At 39.7% G+C, this 26,218-nt stretch overlaps 1 protein-coding gene across 4 annotated transcripts in view; it reads left to right on the top strand.

The window, feature by feature from the left end:
• LOC144060649 (neuropilin-2-like) overlaps window positions 1–26,218 on the top strand; it is a 93,443-nt gene that overhangs the window by 19,144 nt on the left and 48,081 nt on the right. For 3 of the 4 annotated variants that reach the window (XM_077580375.1, XM_077580377.1, XM_077580376.1), the window contains exons 3-7: window positions 5,370–5,551; window positions 12,594–12,821; window positions 16,994–17,149; window positions 17,250–17,419; window positions 24,030–24,185. In XM_077580375.1, coding sequence (XP_077436501.1) covers window positions 5,370–5,551; window positions 12,594–12,821; window positions 16,994–17,149; window positions 17,250–17,419; window positions 24,030–24,185 — 892 coding nt within the window. Of the gene's footprint in view, window positions 1–5,369; window positions 5,552–12,411; window positions 12,509–12,593; window positions 12,822–16,993; window positions 17,150–17,249; window positions 17,420–24,029; window positions 24,186–26,218 lie in introns of those variants that run through there. The other variant, XM_077580378.1, reaches the window with a different exon arrangement.

Genomic DNA, 26,218 nt, shown 5'->3' with positions numbered 1-26,218 from the left:
CTGACCTCATCTATCATCTTCCATCTGATCACGCACCTTCTTCAGCCGGCACTTCCCCGCACGTCTCCCTCTTCATCACCTCGTCCTCCTCGTCGGCCCCGAGTGAATCACCCCTGAGTCCTTCCTTCCTCCTTTCGCAGAAAAACAGGAAGCATGACAAATGCGGCATATTTAGACTTTTCTCTCACTTTCCACATCTTAAAGCTTCTTTTCTATATGTGGTAAAAGTTCCTTCCGTGTCCTTTTCTTTTATTCTCCATCGCCGTCGACCTCGGTCACACATGTGCATAAATGCAGAGCTGTGATACTCAGACGCTCCCTGAGGCCCCGAAAGCTTGTCTGATCCATAAATGTATTGTGTGTGTGTTTGTCATTTTGATGGGCGAGTCCGATCAATATATGTTAAAGCCATAATGAGGCATTGATTAATTGTCCAGGAGATTACAGTTGGACAAAGTTAGACGGACACATACACAGATCAATAATGACGATTTATCAACAGACCAAAAAATGTGTAAATATTTTTAAAGGGTAAGTCAACCTTAAACATTTCTTGACAATAATATGAACTCACTAGTCTAAACATGACATTCTATTTAGTGGAATATGAGTTATGAAGCAAAATCCAGAGGGCGGCCATTTTGCCACTTGCTGTCGACTGAAGATGACATCACAGTTGCTTAGGGTTCAAGCAACGACCAATCATAGCTCATCTGTTTTCAGAAGCTGAGCTGTGATTGGTTGTTACCTGTGACCTGAACTGTGATGTCATTTAAACTCGACAGCAAGTGGCAAAATGGCCGCTTTATGATATTGACAAAAACTGCTGGATTTTGCTGCTTAACTCATATTCCACTAACGCAATATTAACCAGAAAGTGTCAAGAATTTTTTGGGGGGATTGACTACCCCTTTAATACACTCACATCAGATATGAGTAAATGGTCGACAACTCTACATGTTTCAACATCCTTTTTATCTGACAGTTGACCTCTAATGTGACTGGTTTCATATCCCTTTCTTAAAAATAACCAAACTAAAAACAAAGTTGGTCATGTTAGTTCTAAATTTACATTTGTCACTCTCTTTTCCGCTAAACTTGAACTTCAGTTTCCATCCATTTTCTGTAGCGCTTTTCCTCATTAAGTTTGCATTGGAGGAGCTTGAGCCCAGTGGTACACTTTTTTTTTTCAGTCAGCATGTCGTATACCCACACCCGCCGATGCGCACTGTTCAGTAATATCTGTGAGCCAGATTATCCATTTTTTCCTCAAGGGATGGTGAAGCCATGACCCACCCTCCTCCTATTGCCTTGAATGTTAGAGTAGGGCGGGTCACGCCAAAGGAAAGAATACTGTGTTGAGCTGCGAAGGCAGCCCAGAATTTTAGCTCACAGGAAGTGCTCTGTGCTCCTAAACGTGAGACATGCTCGCTTCCTGGGTTCAAATCCCCGAGTTGGATTTTATAGCAGCTAGGCTGGTAGTTGATTTTAAAGTTGAAACACAAGAATGGGGACAAATAGATTCAATATTGTGGTCTAGTTAGACTCAATTGTGTTTTTCGCATTGGTAAGTGGAGGAAAATGCTCAAATTTGGCCAGGTCATATTTTTTTTGTTTTCTCTTTCCCAGAAAGAACAACTTACCGCAAAACCACCGATTCATATAAATGTTCTGTCTACTACATGGTGTTCTACAGCATCCCGCAGTTCCTTCTTACTGAAGCCTCACAGTAAAGCCAATTGGCTTTTTTTCATCATTTCCTCCCTACAAGCAAGCCAAATCCTGTTTTTACACCCCTTGATAACCGATGAATTTCAAGGCAAACGTGTGAAACAAATTCCCACTCCTTGTCATTCCCTTCGGCAAGTCTGTGCAACAAACCCGCCGGCTCTGTGGAATATTTGTAGTTTTTTTGGGGGGGTGTTTGTCGATGGCAAGGAGAGAGCGTAAGAGAGAGAGAGCGATGATGGGATTTCAGCAGCGTGTTGGAAGCCGTGTTCCTCCCACACAGAACGGATTGAAGGAAACCTCCAGCTCATCTATGGATGCATGCAAGCCACGGGCACTGTGCGTGTGTGTGTGTGCGTGTGTATCAGTGTGTTTACCGTGTGCTCGCTTAAATGCGGATGTGGAGGCTCGGAGCCAAACGGGGGAAGGGAGGACAGGATGGGGTTGGGTGGGGGGGCACCTGTGGCTGTCAGTCCAACAGGAGCGAATGCAGTGTCAGGTTCTCTGTGACCGCATTCTCACTCTGATGGCTGAATCCGTAAGCATTTTCTTTTCGTTCGGACCTTATGTCACGATTTCAAAAGGCGGCCTTTGTCTTTTGTGTTTACAAGGAAGTGTTGTACGGAAGGACGGGTGTGGTATTCTGTTGTACACTTACTTTGATGTCATGGGAGAATGTGTAGAAGCAGCAGGAGTGCAAACAAGTCAATTTTCATAATAATTGCTAAGATTTCATCAATCACTGTACAGTAAAAAAAACAAAAAACATTTTGTGATTCAAGTTTCAATGTAGAAAGTAACTTTTATGGTGGATTATGTATTATTAAAAAGAATGTCTATATACTAAATATAATAAGTCGGGACAGATCGATTATCATCCGGGTCGATTATTGGTGCCGATATTCAGTATTTTGACAAATATCGATATCGATCTTTTTTTTTTTTTTTTATCTGACGACAATAGATCAATTTAAAACCGTATTAACTTTAGGGAACTATTTATTTAAATGTCCAGTTATTTTGAAGAGATGCTCTTATTAACCCAGGGAACTTTCTGTGCCGTCTGTTTTTATTTGATATTAAACCAAAATAAGTGAATTGAAAATGTAACATTTCAGATCTTTTGAAATTTGGGAAAACTTTAGTTACTGTAAAAAAAACAAAAAAAAAACAATAGGGAGCTATTTACCTGTTTTAAGTTTTCACTTACCGAAAACCTTTCAAGCCATACTTTTTATTTTATTTTTTTATTTTTATTTTTTATTTTTCTGGAGAGCTCAGTATTGTTCATTCGGTAATTTTACCGATTTTACATGTCATCATCATTGCTCTTTTTTTTTTTTTTTTTGTATGTGGGTGAGTCAAGCCATACTGATGATCTTGTTGTTAGAATTTTAAATCAAAGCTCTCTCTTATATAAGATTTGAAAATAATACAAAAAAAAACTTGAAGTAGAATATTTTCAACATATTGTTCTATGTCTACCCAAAAGTCTGGACCTGGAATTAAGAAAAGTTATGTACTGATCTGACTCTTTTAAGTCAACAATAATTACACAAATATACAGTACATATATTTTTCCAAATATAGCTTCTTCTTTTTTTAAACATGTTTGCAGTAGTTGCAATTAGACATGTATACAGTACATTTTCAAGTACGTCATTGCGGTGATTTGTGCGTGCGCTCACACAGGCATTATAATTCACGGTATTGACGTATACGCGCCACTTGTTAGGACGCAGTCCAGTATAACAGTGATTAACTTTCTCCCCAATTCCCGACTTTTCCTGAGAAAACGCAGCACTCACACAACGCCACTGCTGAAAATAAGTAGGTGAGGACAACCTAATTATGAGTTTGAATACCACACTTTTAATTGCTTGCAATTCTCCTTTTTAGGAGGTTTTGGGGAAAACATCCCCAAAATGTTACATTCTTACATTTGAATCCCGCTTCTCCCACACTGTGACTCTTGTGTGAGTGACAACGTGTTGGAGGGGCCCAGGGAGCAAAAAACAACAAAAAAAAAGGACCAAAGATAATCAGGTGATGGAAATAGGTGTTTCGCCTGGAAACAACTTCACCAAACATAAATAATACTTGGTTGTTTAAGTTTACACTTGATGGGTGGGCATGCACTCCAGAGACCCAACTATTTGTATATAAACAATAAAAAGTCCATTTTCCATTCCCTTTAAGGGAAAGATATCATACAAGCACCAGTGGAGTTTATGCTACAGCTCATCCAATCAAAACATTGAGATGGATGGAATCACCTCTTATCACTTTTACTACCGTATGTCAGCAATGCAAAACGTAATGCAAGAGCTTTTCCATGTTACTGTAATGAATACTTGCCAGCAGTATCGATGAATCTCCCGTGTATAACTCCATAAAAGCAGACATACTTTGAGGGTTCCTTCACTGATCGCACCGGAGAGATGTAAAAAGCTCAATAGAAGAGCAATTAACATGACTGCGGTCCGAACTGATCGATAAAGAAGCTAAAGATGTGCAAATAGACTCCAGATGTACTTATTAGGTGGTCTTTAAGTCTCTTGGTGAAAATGGAATTAGCTTAACTCACACTCAAACTTGATGTCTTGTGTGGTGACGAGGCGCTTGAAGGAATTTTGTTGGCAGGAGGCTATTTTGAAGGCAAGCAGGTGGACCTGCTGCTTGTTGTCCAGACACACAGGCAACACTTCTACTGTGCGTCTCTCACGGAGACAAACATTTGCGCTCAGACCACATCAAAGACATGAAATAAAAATAGTTGTGTTTTTTTTAGACCACACTTCCTAATAATGTTGACAATCTAACCAAAATGTAAGGATGACTGAAATTAGACAAAAGCTTTAAGAAACAATGAAAAAGAAGAATGTAGGTATTTATACTATATCTGATTAAAACATTTTATATTTCATTATGAAGTACACTTAGGAAATATATGGGAGATTTTACACTTTCCTTTCTTTTCTTTGGTCCTTCCTCGGGTCTCCTGACGGTCTCACGACTCTGGCTGGAAGTGTTCGGTTTAGGTGAACGGTATGGGATTTTTTTAATAGGTTTTAGGTGAACTAATGAATGCACACACACACTCGCACGCACGCACACACGCACATACACATACTCACCCACATTTAAAAAAATAAATAAATAAATTTAAAAAAAAGAGAGCAATGATGATGACATGTCAAATCGGTAAAATTACCGAATGAACAAAACTGAGCTCTAGAGAAAGAAAACGAAAAAGAACAATGTAGGTTTTTATATTATATCTGATTAAAACATTTTATATTTCATTATGAAGTACACTTAAGAAATATATGGGAGATTTTTTTGCAACCCTCAGTTTATGTTGCACGGCACTTATAATATGTGTGGTGTTTATGATGGTATGTGTGAGTTATATATCTTCCCCTGCAGCTGTAATAACACAACCGCAGTTTTGCTGACAGTGAATATTGCATTCACATACATTTCTGCCCCCCCCCCCCCCCCCATGTTGCACTGAGGTCACTGATGTTATCATTCCAATATCTGTATAACCTGTTGATATGACTCCACCCATCTGTATCTCACATTCGTGTGTTTGCGATGATATTATTAAATTAATGTTGTTTTTTTGTCTTTTGTAGGTATGACTATGTCGAGATCCACGACGGCAACTCTGAGTCAGCCGACTTATTGGCAAAACATTGCAGCAACATCGCCCCAGCACCAATCATATCATCCGGACCCGCCCTCCACATCAAGTTTGTGTCAGACTACGCCCACCAGGGGGCCGGCTTCTCGCTGCGCTACGAAATTTTCAAAACTGGTAAGGAGATGTCACGGTTGACACTTCATGATGTGAATTATTATTAAACTCAGTGGATTAATTATTGTTGATTTATTACTTTTATTACTAGTGTTAATCAATAGTGAACATTGCTTTTGTTTAAAAAAAAAATCTTACTTGATATGCGTACAATTCTTGAGTGAATGTGCCATGGATTTATGGATGTTCAACATAATTTGGGCCTGATGTGTCTTACGAGACCTAAGCACATGAATTCTCATATACTTTAACTTTTATCTTAAAGGGGAAGTCAACCCCCAAAAATTCTGGACAATAATATGTTTAACTCGTTTGCTCCCAATAACGTATAAATACGTTCTATTTTAAATGTTTAAAATTTCCCAAAGATGTGTTTTTTTTATGCTAGAGCATACAGAAGGCTTCTTAACTGCAAAGAATGGTTGAAGAAATGGTAGTTATTACACAAACGGCCAGCAGGTGGCAGCAGAGCAAAGGAGATCAACCAGGGCCATTTTGGAAAAAAAGCTAATTTGCTCACAATTCTAAATAGATTTGTGAATAATGATGAAACTTAGCTATATTCTAATGCTAATAACTGCAAAAAAACATAATATATATTTTTTCCTGATGAGACACTAATCTTTCTTTTGGTAGCTGTCAAGTTTTTATAGCAACAGATCACAATATTCTGTGGGTCTTGCAAAATCAGTCAAAATCCAGTAAAACAGCCAGGAGCGAAGGGGGTTGAAATCTAGCACTTTTTTAAATCAATATCAGGCGGCCATTTTGCCACTTGCTGCCGAGTAAAAATGACATCACAATTGCGCAGGTCTCATGTAACAACCAATCACAGCTCAGCTTCAAAAACAGGTGAGTTGTGATTGGTTGTTGCCTGAGCCCTGAGCAACTGTGATGTCATCTTAAGTTGACAGCAAGTGGCAAAATGGCCGCCCCCGAGATGGATATAAAAATTTGCGTTTTGCATCTTTCGGATCAAACTCAGCAAATGCCTAAGTTGGATGTCACTGAAATCTTATCATGAGAGGTTGATAATCCCTCTGGTTTGCGGTGTGTGTTTCAACAATTGTAAATGCTAAACCTGTTCATTATTTACGATCACAAATCCTTATGTGTGTGTGTGTGGTCAACGCCAAATTTGGCGTTTCCGCAGATTCCTTGACTGTGACGGATGCCGGCTACAAATAACAGAGCATCTGGTTTGCCTTCTATTCTAAGTGCCATGGGGCTCCATGCTGCCTCTCACAGGTCAATCTTGGTACTACGACAGACATCCTGCGACTGTCGTTTGATGGGGAGATTGTTGTGTGTGTGGCACATTTCACACTATAAGACCTATGAGAGTGTGATCTCTCGTATTTAAAGTTAAGATTTTAATCATCTCTATGGATGTTGCCCATTTTACTAAAATGTAAATATGAGACATAATCCAATCTCCCTGGTCAGGTGTGAACATTCCTGCGTAACAAGTCTTTGTTTGGATTATTTAACTCTCTCAAAGAGGGGCCTTTATCCCCGTGACCCACCCCAAAATAATGTCTAGTGCACTTTTGAAAACAGGCTAACCATAAGAGAGCCAGCATGCTTCATTAGATGAGCAGACCTAATTTGTCTCCCGGATGTCATGCCAGACCTTAAGCAGGTGAAGACCAACTCGGCAGGGGACCCTTGAGACCCCCTTTGGACTGCCCATGCGAGACCAGTCTGCCTTCAATGGTCGTCCGTCTGCCCGAGCATGACATCTTATTGTGTGTGTTGGACATAAAGATCCCCTTCACGCTGCCGCGGGGTCAGCCAAAGCAAGGCCAATTGAGATGAAGGACAAGTGAGACACACACGGGGGCGCGTCGCGTCTTCAGCCATCTTGTCCCGTTCCCCTTGAAAGCATTCCGCACATGCCCGTTTAATTGAGTCCTGAGCCCTGAGAGACACTGTCACACACAGGGCGGGCTGAGGTTACTAACACAACACGTGCGCTCGGCCACATGGATGCGTCTCACTTTCGGCCACCGGCCTGGAGGGATTTGTTCTGTGTGTGTCTTTTGCCACTCGATTCCCCTCAATCGACTTTAGGATGAGTGTCGGAGTTCACACTTGAGTCTGCCGTCATGCACAACACAAGCCAGGTTTGCATTGAGATTTTGTCGTCGTCCCGATTGAAATTAGGGATGCACGATAATGATATTTTTCAACCGATAAACCGATAAAGTGCCCATGTTGATAACCGATAAATAAGCCGATAATTGTTTGCAAAATTAACTTGAACATAATATACTTTTGAGTCCTACTATACGTCTAACATGTACAAATACGTTGAAACATTGTGTAAAGCTCCATGAAGCTGAATTTTATTGATATCTCTGCTTCAAAAGACAACCAGTAACTCATTTTCAGCTTGCCAAAACAAAACAATCATGTTTTAAAAATGCTGCAATTCAAAAAACTGCGAGGGTAACATTTTGGGCAGACACAGTCAAGAAAGCCCACACTTGTGACTGCCATGTCGCCATGATGCATCTTCTGTAGTCACAAGGCAATGTTGGACGATGAAGTAAGGTGTGTTTGGGGGGGACGACGAAACTGAAATATTTTTGGAATGAATTAAAGAAGCGAATATTAATGCTATTTTAGATGGGAAAACGCTATGGTTTATTAAGAATTACAAAAGCATCGTACGCCGGTGCAGTCGCTTCCTGTTCTTCTTCTTTTAAATGACTGGTGGATCACATCTCTATGGTGTATAGCGCCACCTACAGCGGCGGAGTCCCCTCTCAATATTCGCAAAACAAGAACAGCAAAGGAGATCAACCAGGGCCATTTTGGAAAAAAAGCAAATTTACTCACAATTCTAAATAGATTTGTGAATAATGTTGAAACGTAGCTTTATTCAAAACAATATATAAAAATTTAAAATAATTGGATGGAAACCTGACTAAAGTCACAACTGCCGCAACTAACGCTTTTCCAGCAAAGTTATGATGTTTGCTTTTACAGCCATGACGCGCACAATTAATTATCCCAAATTTGTTTTTTTGGGGGGAACACTTAACTCTCAAGCTCTTTTTGGCAACATTTTCCACTAAGTGGCTCAGTTTGCCATGACCTGGCATTGACCCTCAAATGGCTTGCACTTGTGATAGCGCTATAATGAGTCTGACATCAGAATCGAACTCTGTCTTGTTCAGTGGAAGCATTTAAAAAAAAAAAAAAAAACTTTATTCATCTAGGTAAAGCAATTGAGAATATGGGTAAAACGAAGCAAAAATAAACACCAATGGAAATAAGCACGGGGTGATACATTACATTTTTTACAGTAAAGTATTAGTCATTAACTTTGATAAAACAGTCATCTTTGACAACCGTCACGACTTTTCCAAACGAACGGACATAATAAAGTGAACTTTCTGAGCAAGGAGCTGTGGTTGAGATTCAAAGGCTGTCCAAGTCGCTTTTCCTCAATGACTTTTCAAAGTCTGCAGCCTACCGTCTTGTTCTCACTCCATGGCGGCTACAAAGCAGAAATTGCACGTGTGCGTGTTTGCATTAGTGTGTGCGTGTACCTGGCTGGCACAGAGGGAACATTTTGAACATTCAAGCTGCTGGAATACTCTTAACAAGATCTTGTTATCCTGGAAGGTGCAACTCGCCGTCTGCTAGTGTTGTGTGGGTGACTGTGACGTGTCAGGATGAAAGTGTGTGTGTGCGTCATACACACGTCAATATGCTCTTCCTGTGTGTTTCAGTGCTTACTTTCAAATATGTATCGGATCTAGCAGGTGCAAATATTCATGGAATCACATCGCTGTGTGTATTAAAGATTGTCCTTCGTCCCTAAGAGAGGATGATTTTAGAGAGGGTCTCTGTCCTAATCCCCGTCTGTGTTGGGGGAGATTTTGTCTCGCTACGTCGTTGTGTTGTGACGAGCAGACCTTCGACCCGAGTAACAGTCGGAGCGGAAAGGACACGTTGGCAGATCGAGTAAATAATTATTTTTTTCTTCACATTTTAAATCTCCGCAATACTTCATAGGTGATGCAATACGCCACATGCAAAATACTTGGATACTTTCCTAAGGGTATCAAAAAGTGGACAAACAAAACAGTTTGTGTTTACACTTGTGTTACTATGGTTGCTGGAGAAGGATTCCGACCAATGCTCAGGCAGCCCTGGTGGGGGCAACCAATCAAATCCTGCTGTCTCGGCAGTGCGCCCCCAGCTGTTATTGTGACCCAGAATTCGCCAGACACATGCACTCGCCCACACACACGCGCACGCGCATGCATCCAGTATATGAATGCACAGATGTAGGATGAGCCGTCGCAAACAAAGGCATGTCTGCACGACATCGCTCGCTCCATTTTTGTTGCACTTTACTGTACATTTTTACACACACGGAAATGGATAAAAAAAAAAAAAGTTTTATGCCTATCGGTGAACATGTTATTGGGTCGATACCCAGCTTTATTTCAAGGTATCGGTACAAGTTAAACAGTGATCGATACCAGTGTCGGCTGGCCTCCTGTGGCCATTTTATGATTTTATGACTATAGATTTGCAGGGTTTTTCCTGTGTACAAAATTCAGAGGCGGCCACCTCCACCTCATTTGCTTGCCTGCTTCAGCTGTGTTGATCGAGCTCGGCAGCAACGCATCTTAACTGCAGTGGCAGTGTTGCGCCATTATGGAGGCGCTATATCAACAACAGTTCACCGGAAAGAACTGAAGCAACAACCGAAGAAGTTTTTTTTTTTACTTTAATATACCGAAGAATAAACGGATCATGGAGCAACCGCTGCACACGGCCATTTCCTAGTTGTGAGGCAGAGGTGGCGCCAAAGTCATAAAAACATAACACAATAAACATAATAGTGTTTTACAACAACGCTGAACTATATTTATGATTGTAGTTAAAAAATAGCAAAAATTAATGGCAACTTTGTATTCATATAATTTCTCATTTGTAGTCTCTGATCGTAAAATGGCTGCAGGAGGGCGGCCGATAATGGTATAGGTCATGCCGCGAGTACCAATATCTTCAAATAAGACTATATTGGCACCGTTACCGATACCTGGTATCGGTAGTCACCCATCATAGTCAGGATACCACCTCTGCCTCATTTTAAGCCCTTATTTAAACCCTTATTTAGCAATTACTTGAAGTAGTAGGGACGTTCGATACCACTTTTTTTATTAAACTGATACCGGTATGAGTACTCATCTCTTGAGTCATCACCAAAACCGATACCAAGTGCCGATACCAGTATTGCTTTTGATACATAAGATTAGGGATGTTCGATACCACTTTTTTCAGACCGATATCAGTACTTAAGTCTTGCGTAATCACAATTACCGATACCAAACACCAATATTACTAGTAGATAAAATTCCTCTAAAAACAATGACGAATATAAAAATAAAAATAAAAGACCTATATATCCAGATTTACTGTAGCCTTTTTCCTTAAAATTGAATACACTTTATGGCATTTGTCTATTCTTCTAGTTTCTAATTTCTATTTCATTATTGTAAAACGGGCACAAAATTGTGTCCAATATTGGTATCGGCCACCATTGTGAATACCAATACCTTGAAACAAGGCTGGTATCGGCACCAATACCAATAACTGGTATCAGTGCTCGCCCATCTCTACATACAACCACCAAAAAATCAAAAATCAAATAATAACAGATACGATACCTTGACCCATCCCTAATTAGAAGAATAGAAAACTTAACTTAACGTAATTAACTTCTGTGTATGTTGTTACTCTAAAATCAAATTTGACAAATGACCTTTAAATTGTTTCATTGTGGTTTTAAATACTCCTAATATCCAATTGTGTCGCATAAATGAAATCTTGGAACCCGACTGTCTACTGTTCCCCTCTTGTCCAAAGTCTACCCAGCAACACAAATCACTGTGCCGTGCAGCCACAACATTCTTGATGCGGACTGGCAATGACTCACACAAAGCGTGGAAAACACAATTCAACGTGAGGAATGACTAATGACTATTTTTGCCGCTTTGGTACATTATGTTACACTATTCTGATTTCCAAAAGCATCAAGGTGCAAATACAGGTTAAGAGGGCATGAAAGGAACATATCACATGTGAAAGGAGGCCAGAAGTGTTTATGTGATGTGCATGAACTTGAAGTAATGAGGGGCGGCGAGTAAAAGCGCTGCTGGCAACCAAACTGGTCAGGCGATCGCACGCGCGCACGCACACACATGCTTGCAGTCACGCCGACCCACATTATTGAGGGGAGCGCGTAGGTGTGTGTGTCTGATGTCGTGACACGTGTGAGAAGGTCAAAAGCACAACAGATTGATAAGTAGGGCACAAGAAGTGACACATAATGTCATTCAATCATGATTGATTATTTGTACTTTGGGGGGGGGTGGGGGGGGGCGACATATACTACTATATCGGGAAGTATGTTTGGTAAACGTAACTCTTCTAAATTGCACATAAGTTAACGGACCCGTATTTGAATGTATGTAAAGATGTGAGAGTCGACGTGTTACTTACTTTCTCTTCATTTCCTTGTGGAAGCATACAAGCGCAGACACCCAAACAGTCTGGAGGGAAATGGGTTACTATAAGAGGCTTAGACAGTCGTGTGTGTGTGTGTGTGTGTGTGTGTGCGTGTGTGTCTATGCATGTGTGTGTGTGTATGTTTGGGTGTGCGACTATACATGGTTGAGTAAACTAGAATAATGGTGCCATTCCACCACACCAATTGTGTGTGACAGAGCACTGATAGAGGGAATATTACAGTAGAGGATTTATTAAAGGGCTTAGATTACCCTAAAACCGGGTTTGAGACTATTGCGTGTGTGTGCGTGTGTTTATGCATGTGCGCGAGGTTGTGTTTAAGCTATTAATAGGATGACCAACCAACCATGTCAGTGTAAACATACAGTACGGAGAAAAGAAGTGGGACACACTCTGAATGTATTCATCAATAAGGCCTTCCTAAGCATGTTTCAATATATAACTCATATTTGTATTAATGTATACATTTTTGTCTTCATCCTAGGTTCGGACTGTTCCAGAAACTTCACAAGTCCTTCGGGTCTCATTGAGTCTCCAGGTTTCCCTGACAAATACCCCCACAACCTGGAGTGCTCCTTCATCATCGTTGTGCCCCCCAGCATGGACGTGAGCCTCACTTTCCTCACCTTTGACCTGGAGAATGACCCCTTGCCTGGAGCAGAGGGGGACTGCAAGTACGACTGGCTGGAAGTTTGGGACGGCCTTCCTGGAGGTGAGACACATATGGATACTATGATGATCATGTATAACTAAAATGTCAATTGATTGGCAAAACAATCGTTAACATATCCGCCTCACAGTTCGGAGGTTCAGGGTTGAATCAAAAGTCATGTCAGGACTTGCATAGGTTTTCTCTAAAAAGATGAGTCTAGTGTTAACCGTGGAAAAAGTTGGGTAATACTTTAGAATAACTATCATTTATAACTAGTTAATAGATTATTAGTAAACTGTTAATAAATTAGTTATACTTTACTAACAGGTAATTAATTAGGAATAGTTGCAACTTAAAAAATAATGCACCATTAACATATATAAAGCATTGTTTATGTTCTATTACCCATTTATTAAGTATACTGTAGTTATAAATTATTAACTGTAACTCATTACCTAAGAGTTTAATGATATATTAAATATCTACAAGCATCATTATAAATCCTTAACAAACTGTCACATCATTAATAATTCATTAATTAACAGTTTTGTAATGATCTATTAACTAGTTATAACAGGTAGTTATTATTAACTTATTCACTCCCAGCCATTTTCGCTGAAGCAACCCCCTTCGCTCCCGACTGTTTTATTGGATTTTGACTGTATTTGCAAGACCCGCAGAATATTGTCTCTTCTGTCATCAGGGAGGGAAAAAAAAGTATATTTGTATCTGTTTCCGTTTTTCAGCAATTAGCCTTAGAATATAGCTAAGTTTCATCATTATTCGCAAATCTGTTGAAAACGCTGGGGAAAATATTGCTTTTTTTGCAATATGGCCCTGGTTGATCTCCTATACTCTGCTGCCACCTGCTGGCCGTTTTTTTTGTAATAACTACCATTGCTTTAAGCGACTTCTTCAAGACAGAAGCTGCATCAAAGCTTTCTGTATGCTCAAAATTTCTATATATAAATATATATATATAAACGCACAAATACGTTTTTTGGGACCATGGTAATATTTAAAATAGAACGTTTTTATATGTTTTTGAGAGCAAATGAGTTAAGTGTTACCAAAACTTGAGTGCACTGATTCTAACTCAGTGGCCAGCACCTTCCAACATAAACTCCCATCCGTTACACATAGACCTCTGCCAAGGCAAATCAACAAAATGATAAATAAATGGCAATTTTACATACAGTAGCACTCATATATTGACCAAAGCCTTACATTCACCCATTCACACACACATTCATAATTCCATTCATTTCAGTGGGAGTCTGCTGCCATGCAAGGCACTTCCAGGTCCTCTCGGGGCAAAATTAGAGGCTCAGTGTCTTGATCAAGTACACTTCAACAAGGTCACAAGGTTTGAAGCTCGAACCCACAACCTTCGGCTAAATTGTATTTGATTCTGAGAGGTATAAAGTACTATTGATATAATACACTAAAACTAAGCATAAATGCCATCTTAATCCAGATCTTCACCTAAATGTAATGAAGTCTGTGCCATTTGTCCGATTCGTGTTACGATAGCAAGTGTGACAATTATTTTAATTTTTTTTAAAAAGAATAGATAAGTGGTTAAAGAGTTAAGACTTTGGCATAGTCATCATGTGTTAATGATGTTGCAGCGATTTTGCGGTGGACTCCACTTAGTGAAGTGAAATAAAAAGTGTTGCTCCCTGCCTACATCTGTATCGATTTACTTGGAATGCCAACTATTTTAGTAGCTTTGCGTTGGTTGATAAAAGCTGAGCTTCCAGGCAAAAATGTTGGCACCTACCTTGGAGAAACCGCATATGCTTTCGTGGGGAAAATAAAATGAGAGTTGTTGAGTGGAGGGAGCGAGAGAGAGAGAAAAAAAAAAGGAGGTGAGGGGGTTAGGATATTTCTGTTCTTGCTGCTGGAATTACTGGAGAGAGTTGAGAGGGACAAATCCTCTGTGCAGAAAGACTGGATACAGTTTCAAGAGATGGAAGAGGAAAAGAGAGGAAAGAGGGCGCTAAGCAGAAGGGAAAAAAAACAAAGGATGTGTTAAGATGAATAAATGGAGGCCAGAAGGCCTCCAGAAAGATGTTGAGAGAGAAGAAAATGGGAAGGCGAGTAGAATTACAAGAAGGACAATTCAAACTGGAACGTAAATAGTTTTGTCGTAACTGTTGACCATTCTACTCCAAAAGTACAAACTATAATGGAACAACAACTCCAAAAAGGTGAAAATAGCACAAATAGGTCAGTTGGCAGGATCATACGAATGAAACAATGCAGTTAAAGTTACTGTTATTGCAATCTTTATTTTGTTTTTGTTTTTTAAGTTGAAAACTTGTATAAAACTTGTATCAGTTGTAGGGAAGATGAGACAATCGACACAAATGTCACAAAGATGACACAAAGGTTTAAAAAGGAAAGTGAAATGAATTTGGAGGATGTTTAACGGGAAGGAAATCCAATGGCTGAGATCAAGAGGTGGAGGACTTTCAGTTTGAGTTCTTACACAGGACGAGAGGCAGGAAAAGTGAGCATGCTTGAGCTACATAACTCGCAAGTGTGCAAATCAGCACTTGTGAGTTTATTTATTTATTTAGATTTATTGTATTTTTTTTAATTTATTTTTATTTTTATTTTTATTTTTATTTTTATTTTTATTTTTATTTTTATTTTTATTTTTATTTTTATTTTTATTTTTATTTTTATTTTTATTTTTTTAATTTTTTAATTTTTTTTAATTTAGATTACAATGTTGTTACATTTTCAGCTGTGTACCATAAAGCTTTACTGTTCTTACTTTAATTTGTGGGGTTTTTTTTAAGTGTTTTTTTTTCCCTCACAGTGCTATCAGGAGAAGAGTTATTACTATTGTTTGCTCAAGAGGCCTATTTCAAATATCCACCCATTCTAAAAGGGGAAAAAAATCAATAGCACTGATCGATTGCTGGCTGTTTTCTCATCTTCCACCTCCTCCACAAACTTCAAAACGTGTGTGAGGAGCATTCAGCTTAGGACCCTTCACACAAACACGCACACGCTCACGCAAACACACACGTGCACCCCAGGGCCCGAGATCTTGCTCATCTGTTTGTTGTTGACATATACAAGTTGCTGTTTCAGAGAAGACGACAGTAGATGCATCACTTAGGTCCTTGAATTTACACACACACATGAGCGCGTGCGCACACACACACACACACACACACACACACACACACACACACGATTAAAGTGTACAGTGTGCAGCCACGAACAGCCTACCTTGCAGGGGATGAATGATCGGAAGGGAGGTGGTGACAGGGAAAGGTGTGGCCCTGACTATATTTCAGCAGAGCACAGAATTAGAGAGGTTGGGGGATGGATACAATCCAAGAAGGAAAGCAAGTTGATAAATGAAAAGGATGATTCATAGATGGTGCCAATATAGAACTACTCTAACTTTGTCAAAATGCAGAGACAATAGTTGGAATCTGAGATGTTTTGAGGTTTCAAATTTTTATTTTGGTGTTATTAATGCTACTAGTAATAGTCCCAATGATGACTTTCTACTTTTGAGTAGTTGGAAGAAGACAATGCAGTTGTTTGTATATGAGAACTGTCAACCAATACGGATAATTCCTCTGTTGACATTCATCATCGTTCAAGTAGTCTGCTTAAATGTTTAAATGGTATTTCATGACACAAATCAAATTAAAACATCTTAACAATTTAGCTTGTTTTCTATATTGTTTTACAAAATAGCTAGCTTCTAAGCTAGCTAGTGTTAGCTTTCTGTGTTCAGTTAGCTTGCTAGCTCATGAGTGGTTGTGTGTTTTATCTTTCCTTTTCCTATCTATCTATCTATCTATCTATCTATCTATCTATCTATCTATCTATCTATCTATCTATCTATCTATCTATCTATCTATCTATCTATCTATCTATCTATCTATCTATCTATCTAGCTAGCTAGCTATCCATCTATCTATCTATAAACCAACTTGGTGATTTATTCTGGCAATGAAGTAGTTTGCTGCTTCTGACGTCAAATGTGACTTGATTTAAAGCTGTGTATTTATGGAATTGGGGCTCAATGTTTGAAGCTTTCTGCCTTCCCTACTCAATAAATACATATGTCAAGGTGTAACTATAGTGCTAATTACCCAAGAGACTTGGTTAAGTGGATTGAATGCATTTGCGTCACTTGTGGCAACTTTCTAATTGTCAAAATTGATTGAAACGGTTTCATTATTTCTGATTCCCAGTGGGCCCACTGATTGGTCGATATTGCGGGACCATGGTACCACCAGAGATCCAATCATCTACTGGGATTCTTTCTCTTTCCTTCCACACCGACATGGCTGTGGCTAAAGACGGCTTCTCGGCGCGCTACAACATGACGCACAAGGAAGTCAGTGAAAGTAAGTTGATGAGAATCTCATTTATTTACTCATTTATGTGTTTATGTATTTATTTACTTACTTACTAAATTCCCATACTAAATATCTGTTTTGCTCACAGCATTCCATTGCAGTAATGCTTTTGGCATGGAAAGTGGAAAGATCACCGATGAACAGATCTCAGCTTCATCGAGTTTTTATGATGAAAACTGGCTGCCACATCAGGCCAGACTCCACTACAACAACAACGGATGGACGCCCAATGAGGACAGCAACAGAGAGTACATACAGGTACAGCACAAACGCTTTTGACCACATGGCATTCTGATAGAGGCAAAAGTCATTTTTGCCTTCGAAAATAGCACGAGTGCAGCCATATTCCTGAATTGCAGAATCCTATTCATATCAAAATAGAAATCTCACCTGAAGAGAGATTGCATTGTTATTTTAACAGCATATTTGTCCTTGCGCTGGCAGGTCACACATAATAACTTTCTATTGCTATATTTGTACCAGTAGGACGGAGAGAGCGAGAGTGGGTGGTGCGGTGTTATCAAGGTTTAGCAGCTCGATGCCTCAGTAAGGCATTGTTTACTGTGTTCCATCACAGTGCCAACTTTGTGCCAGCCACTTGCCAAGCCTGAGTTATGAGCTTGTCTGGTTCACGGGGCGCGGGGCGGGGTGGTGGTGGGGGGGTTTAGTGTGAGGTTCACGCTCCGCTCAGATAGAAATGGATTCCGCGCAGCCAACGAGGCCCTCCTCCGTGACACCCCTTCTGTAAACAATAGATTATCTTGTTGGGTGTCACCTTCTCTTAGCCTCCCAAAGGCAGCCCAAGTATGCTTCTTATTAGATGATTTACAAGATCTTTATTTGTTTCTAATGCATTTTCAATGACATCCTCCCCTCTGATGCCCGTGTAAACACCAGGGAATTGTTTGTCCTTTAAACCTAAAAAACAGAACAGAAATTTGCATGAAAATTTGCTTGAACACAATTCGTTCCGGGACACGAGTACACACCACATCAACATATGGCACTTTGAGGTTAGAAAAATGATATTGAACTAGTTTGCAAACATAGTTGATTTATTGTTATTCAAAGTTGCAAACGTTCGCCGGACGCTCACCAACAGTTTTAATGTTTTTTCTTGCAGAAAGGACATTTTGAATGTTCAAGACAAGGGAATTTCAGGGTTCGTTCAAGGTTTCAAACATTCAACAGACCTTTGACAAACCTTCACCAACAGTTTTAAATGTTTTCGTTGTTGCAAGGACATTTTGAACATGTTGACAAACTGTTGACAAACAACACATCATTAATAATTCATTACGTAACAGTTTACTAATGATCTGTTAACTAGTTATAACAGATAGTTATTATTAACTCATTCACTCCCAGCCATTTTCACAAAAGCAACTCCCTTCGCTCCCGACTGTTTTATTGGATTTTGACTATATTTGCAAGACCCACAGAATATTGTCCCTTCTGTCATCGGGAATAAATGTATATATATATTTGTATCTGTTTCCATTTTGCAGCAATTAGCCTTAGAATATAGCTAAGTTTAATCATTCTTCGCAAATCTGTTGAAAACGCTGGGGAAAAGAGCTTCTTTGTAATATGGCCCTGGTTGATCTCTTATACTCTGCTGCCACCTGATGGCCGTTTTTCAAATGTTATTTTGAATGTTCAAGAAAAGGGAATTTCAGGGTTCGTTCAAGGTTTCAAACTTTCAACAGACGTTTGACAAACCTTCACCAACAGTTTTAAATGTTTTCGTTATTGCAAGGAAATTTTGAACATGTTCAAAATTCTTTGTGACAATTAATTTTAGGGTTTGTTCAAATTCGCAAACATTTACCAACAGTTTTAATGGCTTTCGTTGAACATTTGTTAAAAGTTTTGGAGAACACACATAAAAAAAAAAACGCCACCATGTGGCACAAAAAGGCACACTGAGCTACGGCCACACTGTTTTATACGTTTTGTATTCATGACGTAGAAGTATTTCTATACGAATATTTAATATGGCGATAAGCGGTTCAGATGATGGATGGATGACTTCTCCTTTTGTTGTTGAAAGAGTACGGCTCAGTTAAGGCTTGTGTACGAATTGGTTGTAACTCTGGACCCCAATCCAGACTTCATATTTGCCTACAACATGGATCTCATTCTTTAAAATTGATTTGGTCTTTGTCTTTGACTACAATCTCGTTAGGTACGCTGAGATCTAGTGTGATATTAAGCATGATAATGTCTCATCGATTATAATAAGTATAGAAAGTGAAAATGACAACACTGAGGAGCCCCACATGACAGCAGACTTTGATTAACTTGAGTCCAGATATTGTTTTGTTCATGGTTTTGACACATTCTGTTTGTTTTCTATCCACGCAAAAAAATAGTATCCCCGATCTCACTTTGGACAATTAAATGACAGTCTAGGTTTTAACTTCCTCACTTTGATAGAGAAAATCCCGAGGATATCCGTGCAGCCGTGCATGTCTAATTAATTGATTTCTGACAAACTAGTGGAGCGTGCTCGCACTTAAATAACAAAGGAATGAATAACCAAATCACAAACATTCACTCGCATATCCCCTGATTAAAGTATCACAACAACAAACCTATTCATGCATGCATGCCTTGGGCTCTCTGTAGTCTCATTTCAACCAACGGAATTCTTTACATCTTTTTAATTTTATTTAGGAGGCAAAAAGACAAAAAAGCAGATTTAAGTTTTTGCTCTCTGCTTCTCTCTTAATGGATATTACCACTATCTTCTAATACAGCTGTGTTAAAACAATGATGAATGTGAACTACTGTACAAGTAATAGCCCTGCAGTAGCAAATGTCAAACTCCACTGTGGCCGACGTCTTGCACATGAAACACAGGAAGGGACTGCAAGCCAAGAAGTAGCCATGAGGTCAAGGTCCCATCAGTCTTGCACTTCCTTCCTGTCTCACTGTCCAAGGAGATAACGGATCGCACTTAACTGGCTGATATATTTGCCCAAATGCAAATGAAGAACACACATCAAACAATGTCAGCTGTTGACATTATTGCTCCTTTCATGTGTTCACTGGATGTCATTATGACACTCGTTCATTCATTCGGCCGTCGGACTCTTAATAGTTTGTGACAGTTGGCTGGAAATGTAACTTTTACTGGAGGCGACCTCTCGTGTTGTCTCTCCGTCTGCCTCCGCCGCTGACCACTCGGGTTGTTCTGAGGCTGCAGCGTTCCATTGAGACCCTCAGCTGTTTGCCGGCGTTAACACCCGGCCGTGTGTAGATGTACGCGTTTGTGTGTTGTTGCGCTGGTGTGTACGTGAGCGGGGAAAACGGCTCCTGCCTTGACAAGCAGCTGTCAGAAATGCCATCATGCCTGTCCAGTATACTTCAATCTTGCACCTTATGTGTGTGACAGGGTTATTAAAGTTTTGGTATTTTCATAAAGCTAGTTTGTATTTTATATTGAGTTTTTTTATTCATTTAGTTTTCAGGGTGACTTGAAACTGTTATTTAAAAAATGCTTAGTTTTAGTTTAGTTTTGTCAAGGTTTGGCATGGTTGTGGACCCAAGTGCAGGGAAGTAAGGCAGCGAGGAGGTACTTTTTGGGGGGATAATTTAATCAAACAAAACAAAAGGGAAAACAAGGTACTAGGTAACTAAAACAAAAACAACAAAGTCCAGATACAAACAATAAATGGTTAGACAAGGACGGACAGGAAACAAGAGACAAAATACACTACGCTAATTGACATAAGACACACCTGGGCAAGACACAAGTGGCTGAGGGCACTGATTGGTTGACACACGACACGAGGAAGGGCAGGCAAACACAGGTGGACATGATCGGGCTTGACGAGACCGAGGGAGACACACAAGGATAACAGAACAAAACACAGATTATGACTGACTAAAGAAACTTGAGAACAAAATCAAAACAAAAAAACAAACTCATGATTGCAACAAAACTAACCAAAACTCAACCCAACCCATCACAGATGTTAGTTAGTTTTAGTATTTTTGTTTTTAGAAAATGTTGTGTATTACTTGTGTGCAAGACTGAATAAATACCAGGGCAAAATGGGAAAAAAACAACGCACTTCTTGTTCTTGTAAATGAAAAGGTAAGGCGAGCCAAAAGTCAAACATGCAAAATTGTCACCTAGGAGCGACGTCATCTGATCTGACATCTGACATGACTGTTTTGGCAAAATCTAAATGAGTTATTGGTTGTCTTTGAAGCAGATAGATCAATAAAATTCAGCTTCATGGTGCTTTACACAATGTTTCAATGTATTTGTACATGTTAGACATATAGTAGGACTCGAAAGTATATTTGTATTCAAGTTAATTTTGCAAACAATTATCGGCTTACTTATCGGTTATCGACATCTGCACTTTCAAAATTGTTGGTTCATCGGTATCGGTTGAAAATAGCATTATCGTGCATCCCTAGTTAATATCGAAACAAATGTCTTAAATCACATTTAAAATCAGCCACAAAGCCTCATGTATTAAATTAATTACCAAAGACGAAAACTAAGGACATTATATATATTATAGTTAGTTTTAGTTAGTTTTGTAAACATAAAATGTAGTTTCAGTTAATCTTCGTTTTTTTTTAAAAAAAAAAGCATTTTCATTTTTTTTTAATTTTGTTTCCAAAAATGTTTTGGGAATTTTAGTTATTTTCTTAGTTTTAGTTAACTAAAATAACCTTGGTGTGTGAGTTTTATGTGTTTGTGTGTGTGTGTGTGTGTGTGTGTGTGTGTGTGCACAGATCAAGCATGCTTTGCCATGCCAACCCGAACAAGCTTCTTTCACACCATTTCTGCAAAAATAGGTACATAGACGTTATGGTAGAGGCAGTCTTTCAAACAGATCCCAACAAAGCGAAACATATGCAGGTGCACCCCAGATTTTCTCAATTCCTTTTCGCACAGGTACCATCCCACCTCTTTTATACCTCTAGTACGACCTCCGAAACCTGAGAATGTGCTGACTTTAATAGGCAGCGTGAAAGGGGCTTCTGCTCTGTCCCATTGCTCTTGCATTGTGGTCCAGTGTGAGATTTGGTGCAGATTGATGATGTGAGTGCTGCTGGCTGCGTTATTCCAACAGTTGCGTGATTGATGAGTATTCTTTCCAGGGAAGCTTCACTTAGCATCCGTCTCTATCTCTCGGCTCTCGCTCTTATTTGGTCTTCACCTCCTTTCTCACTCACTCCTCACCTCTTCTCACCCCCTCTTATGTGTTCTTCTCCTCAGCTCAGGACTATTGATTAGGTGTCTTGGTGGATCTCTGTCTGGGCCTAAGTGAGCAAGTGTGTCTGTGTGTGTGTGTGTGTGTGTGTGTGTGGTGGGAGTAGTCTAAAACACCTGTCTTCCTGACAGGTAACAAACGCAGCATTTTGCCTCCCCTGGTGAGGCGTATGGCACCCCGGTGGGCCGCTCAGCGTTCACACGCGTAATATACACATCACATATTCTCACTGAGCACATCTCTCGTGTTGTTGTTTTAGTCATCAGTTATCATTATCCTCATCTGAATGCCAGCCATTTAGTTTGCATGAAATGAAACATTAAAAGAAATGAATCTTCCCTTATATTAACCTCATATGCAAAATAGTTAAAAGGTTACTGAAAGTCATTTCGAGACTATACTCTGCCCCTAATACATAAAGTGCTCGGACAAAGAGCAGACGCAAGGTCGAAATTGCAGTTGAGGTAAAATGCCACATATATTAACAGCAGGGCCCGCATGCAGCGTAGCATCCACAATCAGGCCGCAGAGGTGATTATAGCTATTGTATAGCAGGAAATTAAAATGAGCCCCTGGTCATCACTATCGATCTGCCAAAAGAGAGAACGAGGCGAGGCAGAGAGAGGGATGAGGAGCATAAAGCAGAATGGGGAAGGTGAGAAATGGTTGCTGAATAGTTGATGTCTGTATTTGCATGTTTATGTCTACCTGCAGGCAGTTTCAACACTTTAAGACATTCATTGTGAGGGCCTGTTGACAGTTTAAGGATTCAGAGTCACGGACTTGAATTTTAATTAGATTAAATATAGATTAGCACAGACGCAAGACTTTTTTTTTTAAATGTTTACGTCACCTTTCGTTCTAAGAGGGCAAGTTTTATCAAACAAGGAAGTCATGTTTTCATTTGTTTGTTTGTTGGTTGATTGGTTTTTGTGCGCCCTCGTAACAGATTTCCTTAAAATACTGTCTGCCTGTTTATTGTAGGTTATCGTCCAGTGATGCTCACCATTAAAGGGGAAACCAACCTTAAACATTTCTTGACAATAATATGTTATATGTGACCTCGCTAGTCTAAACATGACATCATGATTAATATTACATTTGTGGAATGTGAGTTATGAAGCAAAATCCAGCCATTTTTTCCATATTAGCGGGTGGCCATTTTGCCACTTGCTGTCAACTGAAGATGACATCACAGTTGCTCAAGGACTGAGGCAACAACCAATCACAGCTCACCCGTTTTCTGAAGCTGAGCTGTGATTTGTTGTTGCCTGAGACCTAAGCAACTATGATGTCATTTTCACTCGACAGCAAGTGGCAAAATGGCCGCCCCCTGAGCTGGATAAAAACAGTTGGATTTTGCTGCTTAACTCATATTCCACTAATGCAATATTAACTAGAATACCGTATTTAGACTAGTAGGGCTGTGTAGAACATATTATTGTCAAGAAATTTGGGGGGTGTTGACCCCCCCTTTAAATTTTGTTGAGCGGCTAGAATCTGTAATGTCACATTCTTTTCTGTGTAAAATCTTACCCCAGCAGGTTGCAATTTGTCATCTTTTAGGGTCTCAGTAACTCAATAGCCAAATTTTATCCTGATGTTTTTTTTCTCCCGGCTAACAGGTGGACCTCTACACATTGAAGGTGATCACAGGCATCGCCATGCAGGGCGCCATTTCCAAGGAGACGCAAAAATCCTACTATGTGACCACTTTCAAACTGGAGGTCAGCACCAATGGCGAGGACTGGATGGTTTACAGACACGGCAAGAATCATAAGGTAAGGTCAGAGCCCACCCACACTCACATAATCCTTCCACAGTGCGGGTCAGAAAAATGGCAACTACAAATAGTGTGGATGCTCTTGGGTGACACACAGGCCGAGACATGGGCATGTGCGCTAATGGCTGAAAGGAAATATGAGATGGAATATTCAGCAGCAAGTTGGCCACAATCCCAAAAATCCAACCTGTCTGTCTGCAATTACAGCCGCCATCATTCATTTGGCTTCATTTAGGTGTTTTTTTTTTTCCGACCAAGCACACGTCTCCCAACTCCTAATGATACCTTACATCATCGCATGTGACCACACTGCACAATCTGCTTTTCCCATCACATCTGGTTACCGTTACTTATTTGTGAAAAGTTCTGATTATTGTCAACCAAAAAGAACGCTTTTCTAAGCTGTTTCTCTAAAGCATTCGAGTTAAACTACAGTCAAGGGATGCTGTGAAGAACACAAGCAGATGCTATCAGAGGTCTTAAAATCACTGCCACCGCGGTTAAATGGAAAAAGCATTCCTGTGCTGGTCCAGTGGCTGTGGCTGTTTTTACCATCACAGACGTTCTTCCAGTGCTAGCGGTCCACACGTTTTGTCCTGCGGTCTGACACCATGTCTAGCGCTAGGTTGTAAAACCGTCAAGAACACTCATGCAAAGACGTACAAACATCCGGATGAAATCTTCTCAAAACTCCTAAGGGGGGAAACAAGAGAAGCAATGAAAGCATGCTTGATGTTTTTTTGAGTTGCAGATCCCAAAAGGTTTGTAATGGCCAGGGAATCGATTAAGGTTGCCTAACTCATTTGCTCCCAAAAATGCGTAAAAACGTTCTATTTTAAATAGTGCCAAAGTACAAAAAACGTATATTTACATTTTTATGTTTTTTTTTTTATTTATACTAGAACATACAGAAGGTTTTAATGCAGCCTCTGACCTGAAGAGGTCGCTTAAAGCAATAGTAAGCTATTATAAAAAATGGCCAGCAGGTGACAGCAGAGTATAAGACAACAACCAGGGCCATGTTGCAAAAAGCTCTTTCCCCCACAGATTTGTGAATAATGATTAAACTTATATTCTATTGCTAATTGCTGCAAAACGAAAACACGTAGAAATATGCTTTTATTTTCCTGACGAAAGAAGATACGCTAATCGTTCTTTTGGTAGGTTCCATGTTTTTATAACAATAGAACACAATATTCTGTGGGCCTTGCAAAATCAGTCAAAATCCAGTAAAACAGTCGGGAGCAAAGGGGATTGCTTCAGTGAAAATGGCTAGGAGTGAATGATTTAAAGGGGACGTCAACCGTAAACATTTTTTGACAATAATATGTTACATCGATCGATCAATCAATTTTTATTTGTATATCCCTTTTCATACAAAAAAAAGTGCTTTACATAGCACCCACAAAAAAAAAATAAAAGTGCATAAACAAACGTTCAAACCAAAGCAAAACAGATGATCTAAGGCTCAAAACAGGGCAACCTAGCCTCACTGGTCTGAATGTGACATTCATGATTAATACAGTAACATTTGTGGAATAAGAGTTATGAAGCGAAATCCAACCATTTTTATCCATCTCAGGGGGGCGGCCATTTTGTCACTTGCTGTCGACTGGATATTACTACTTAACTCATATTCCACTAACGCAGTATTAACCAGACCACCATATTTAGACCAGTGGGGCTGCATAGAACAAATTATTGTCCAAATATTTTGTGGTTGACTTCCCCTTTGAAAGGAAAACCATCATATTGAGGGATGGTAAAAAGGCTTTGTAGATTGAATTTTTCATTGATGAAGCCTGTGGGTGACTCAAAGTCTAAATGGAAAGAAGCAAGTTTGATGATGATGTTTTGTGGTTGTACCAGCACTCATAATCCGGCTTGATTCCGCCATAACCATGGAAAGCTGTTTCACAGATGAATGCTGACAGCGACACAGATGGGGTGAGCGTGTGTTACTCATGTTTTGCCTGAGTTAAGTCTTTTGGGGGGGAGGGGCTTACATGGTGATAATATCCTTCCGTTGTA

Source organism: Vanacampus margaritifer, chromosome 11 (assembly GCF_051991255.1).
Source record: "Vanacampus margaritifer isolate UIUO_Vmar chromosome 11, RoL_Vmar_1.0, whole genome shotgun sequence".
NCBI lineage: Eukaryota > Metazoa > Chordata > Actinopteri > Syngnathiformes > Syngnathidae > Vanacampus > Vanacampus margaritifer.
This window is presented reverse-complemented; position numbering and strand designations above follow the sequence as displayed.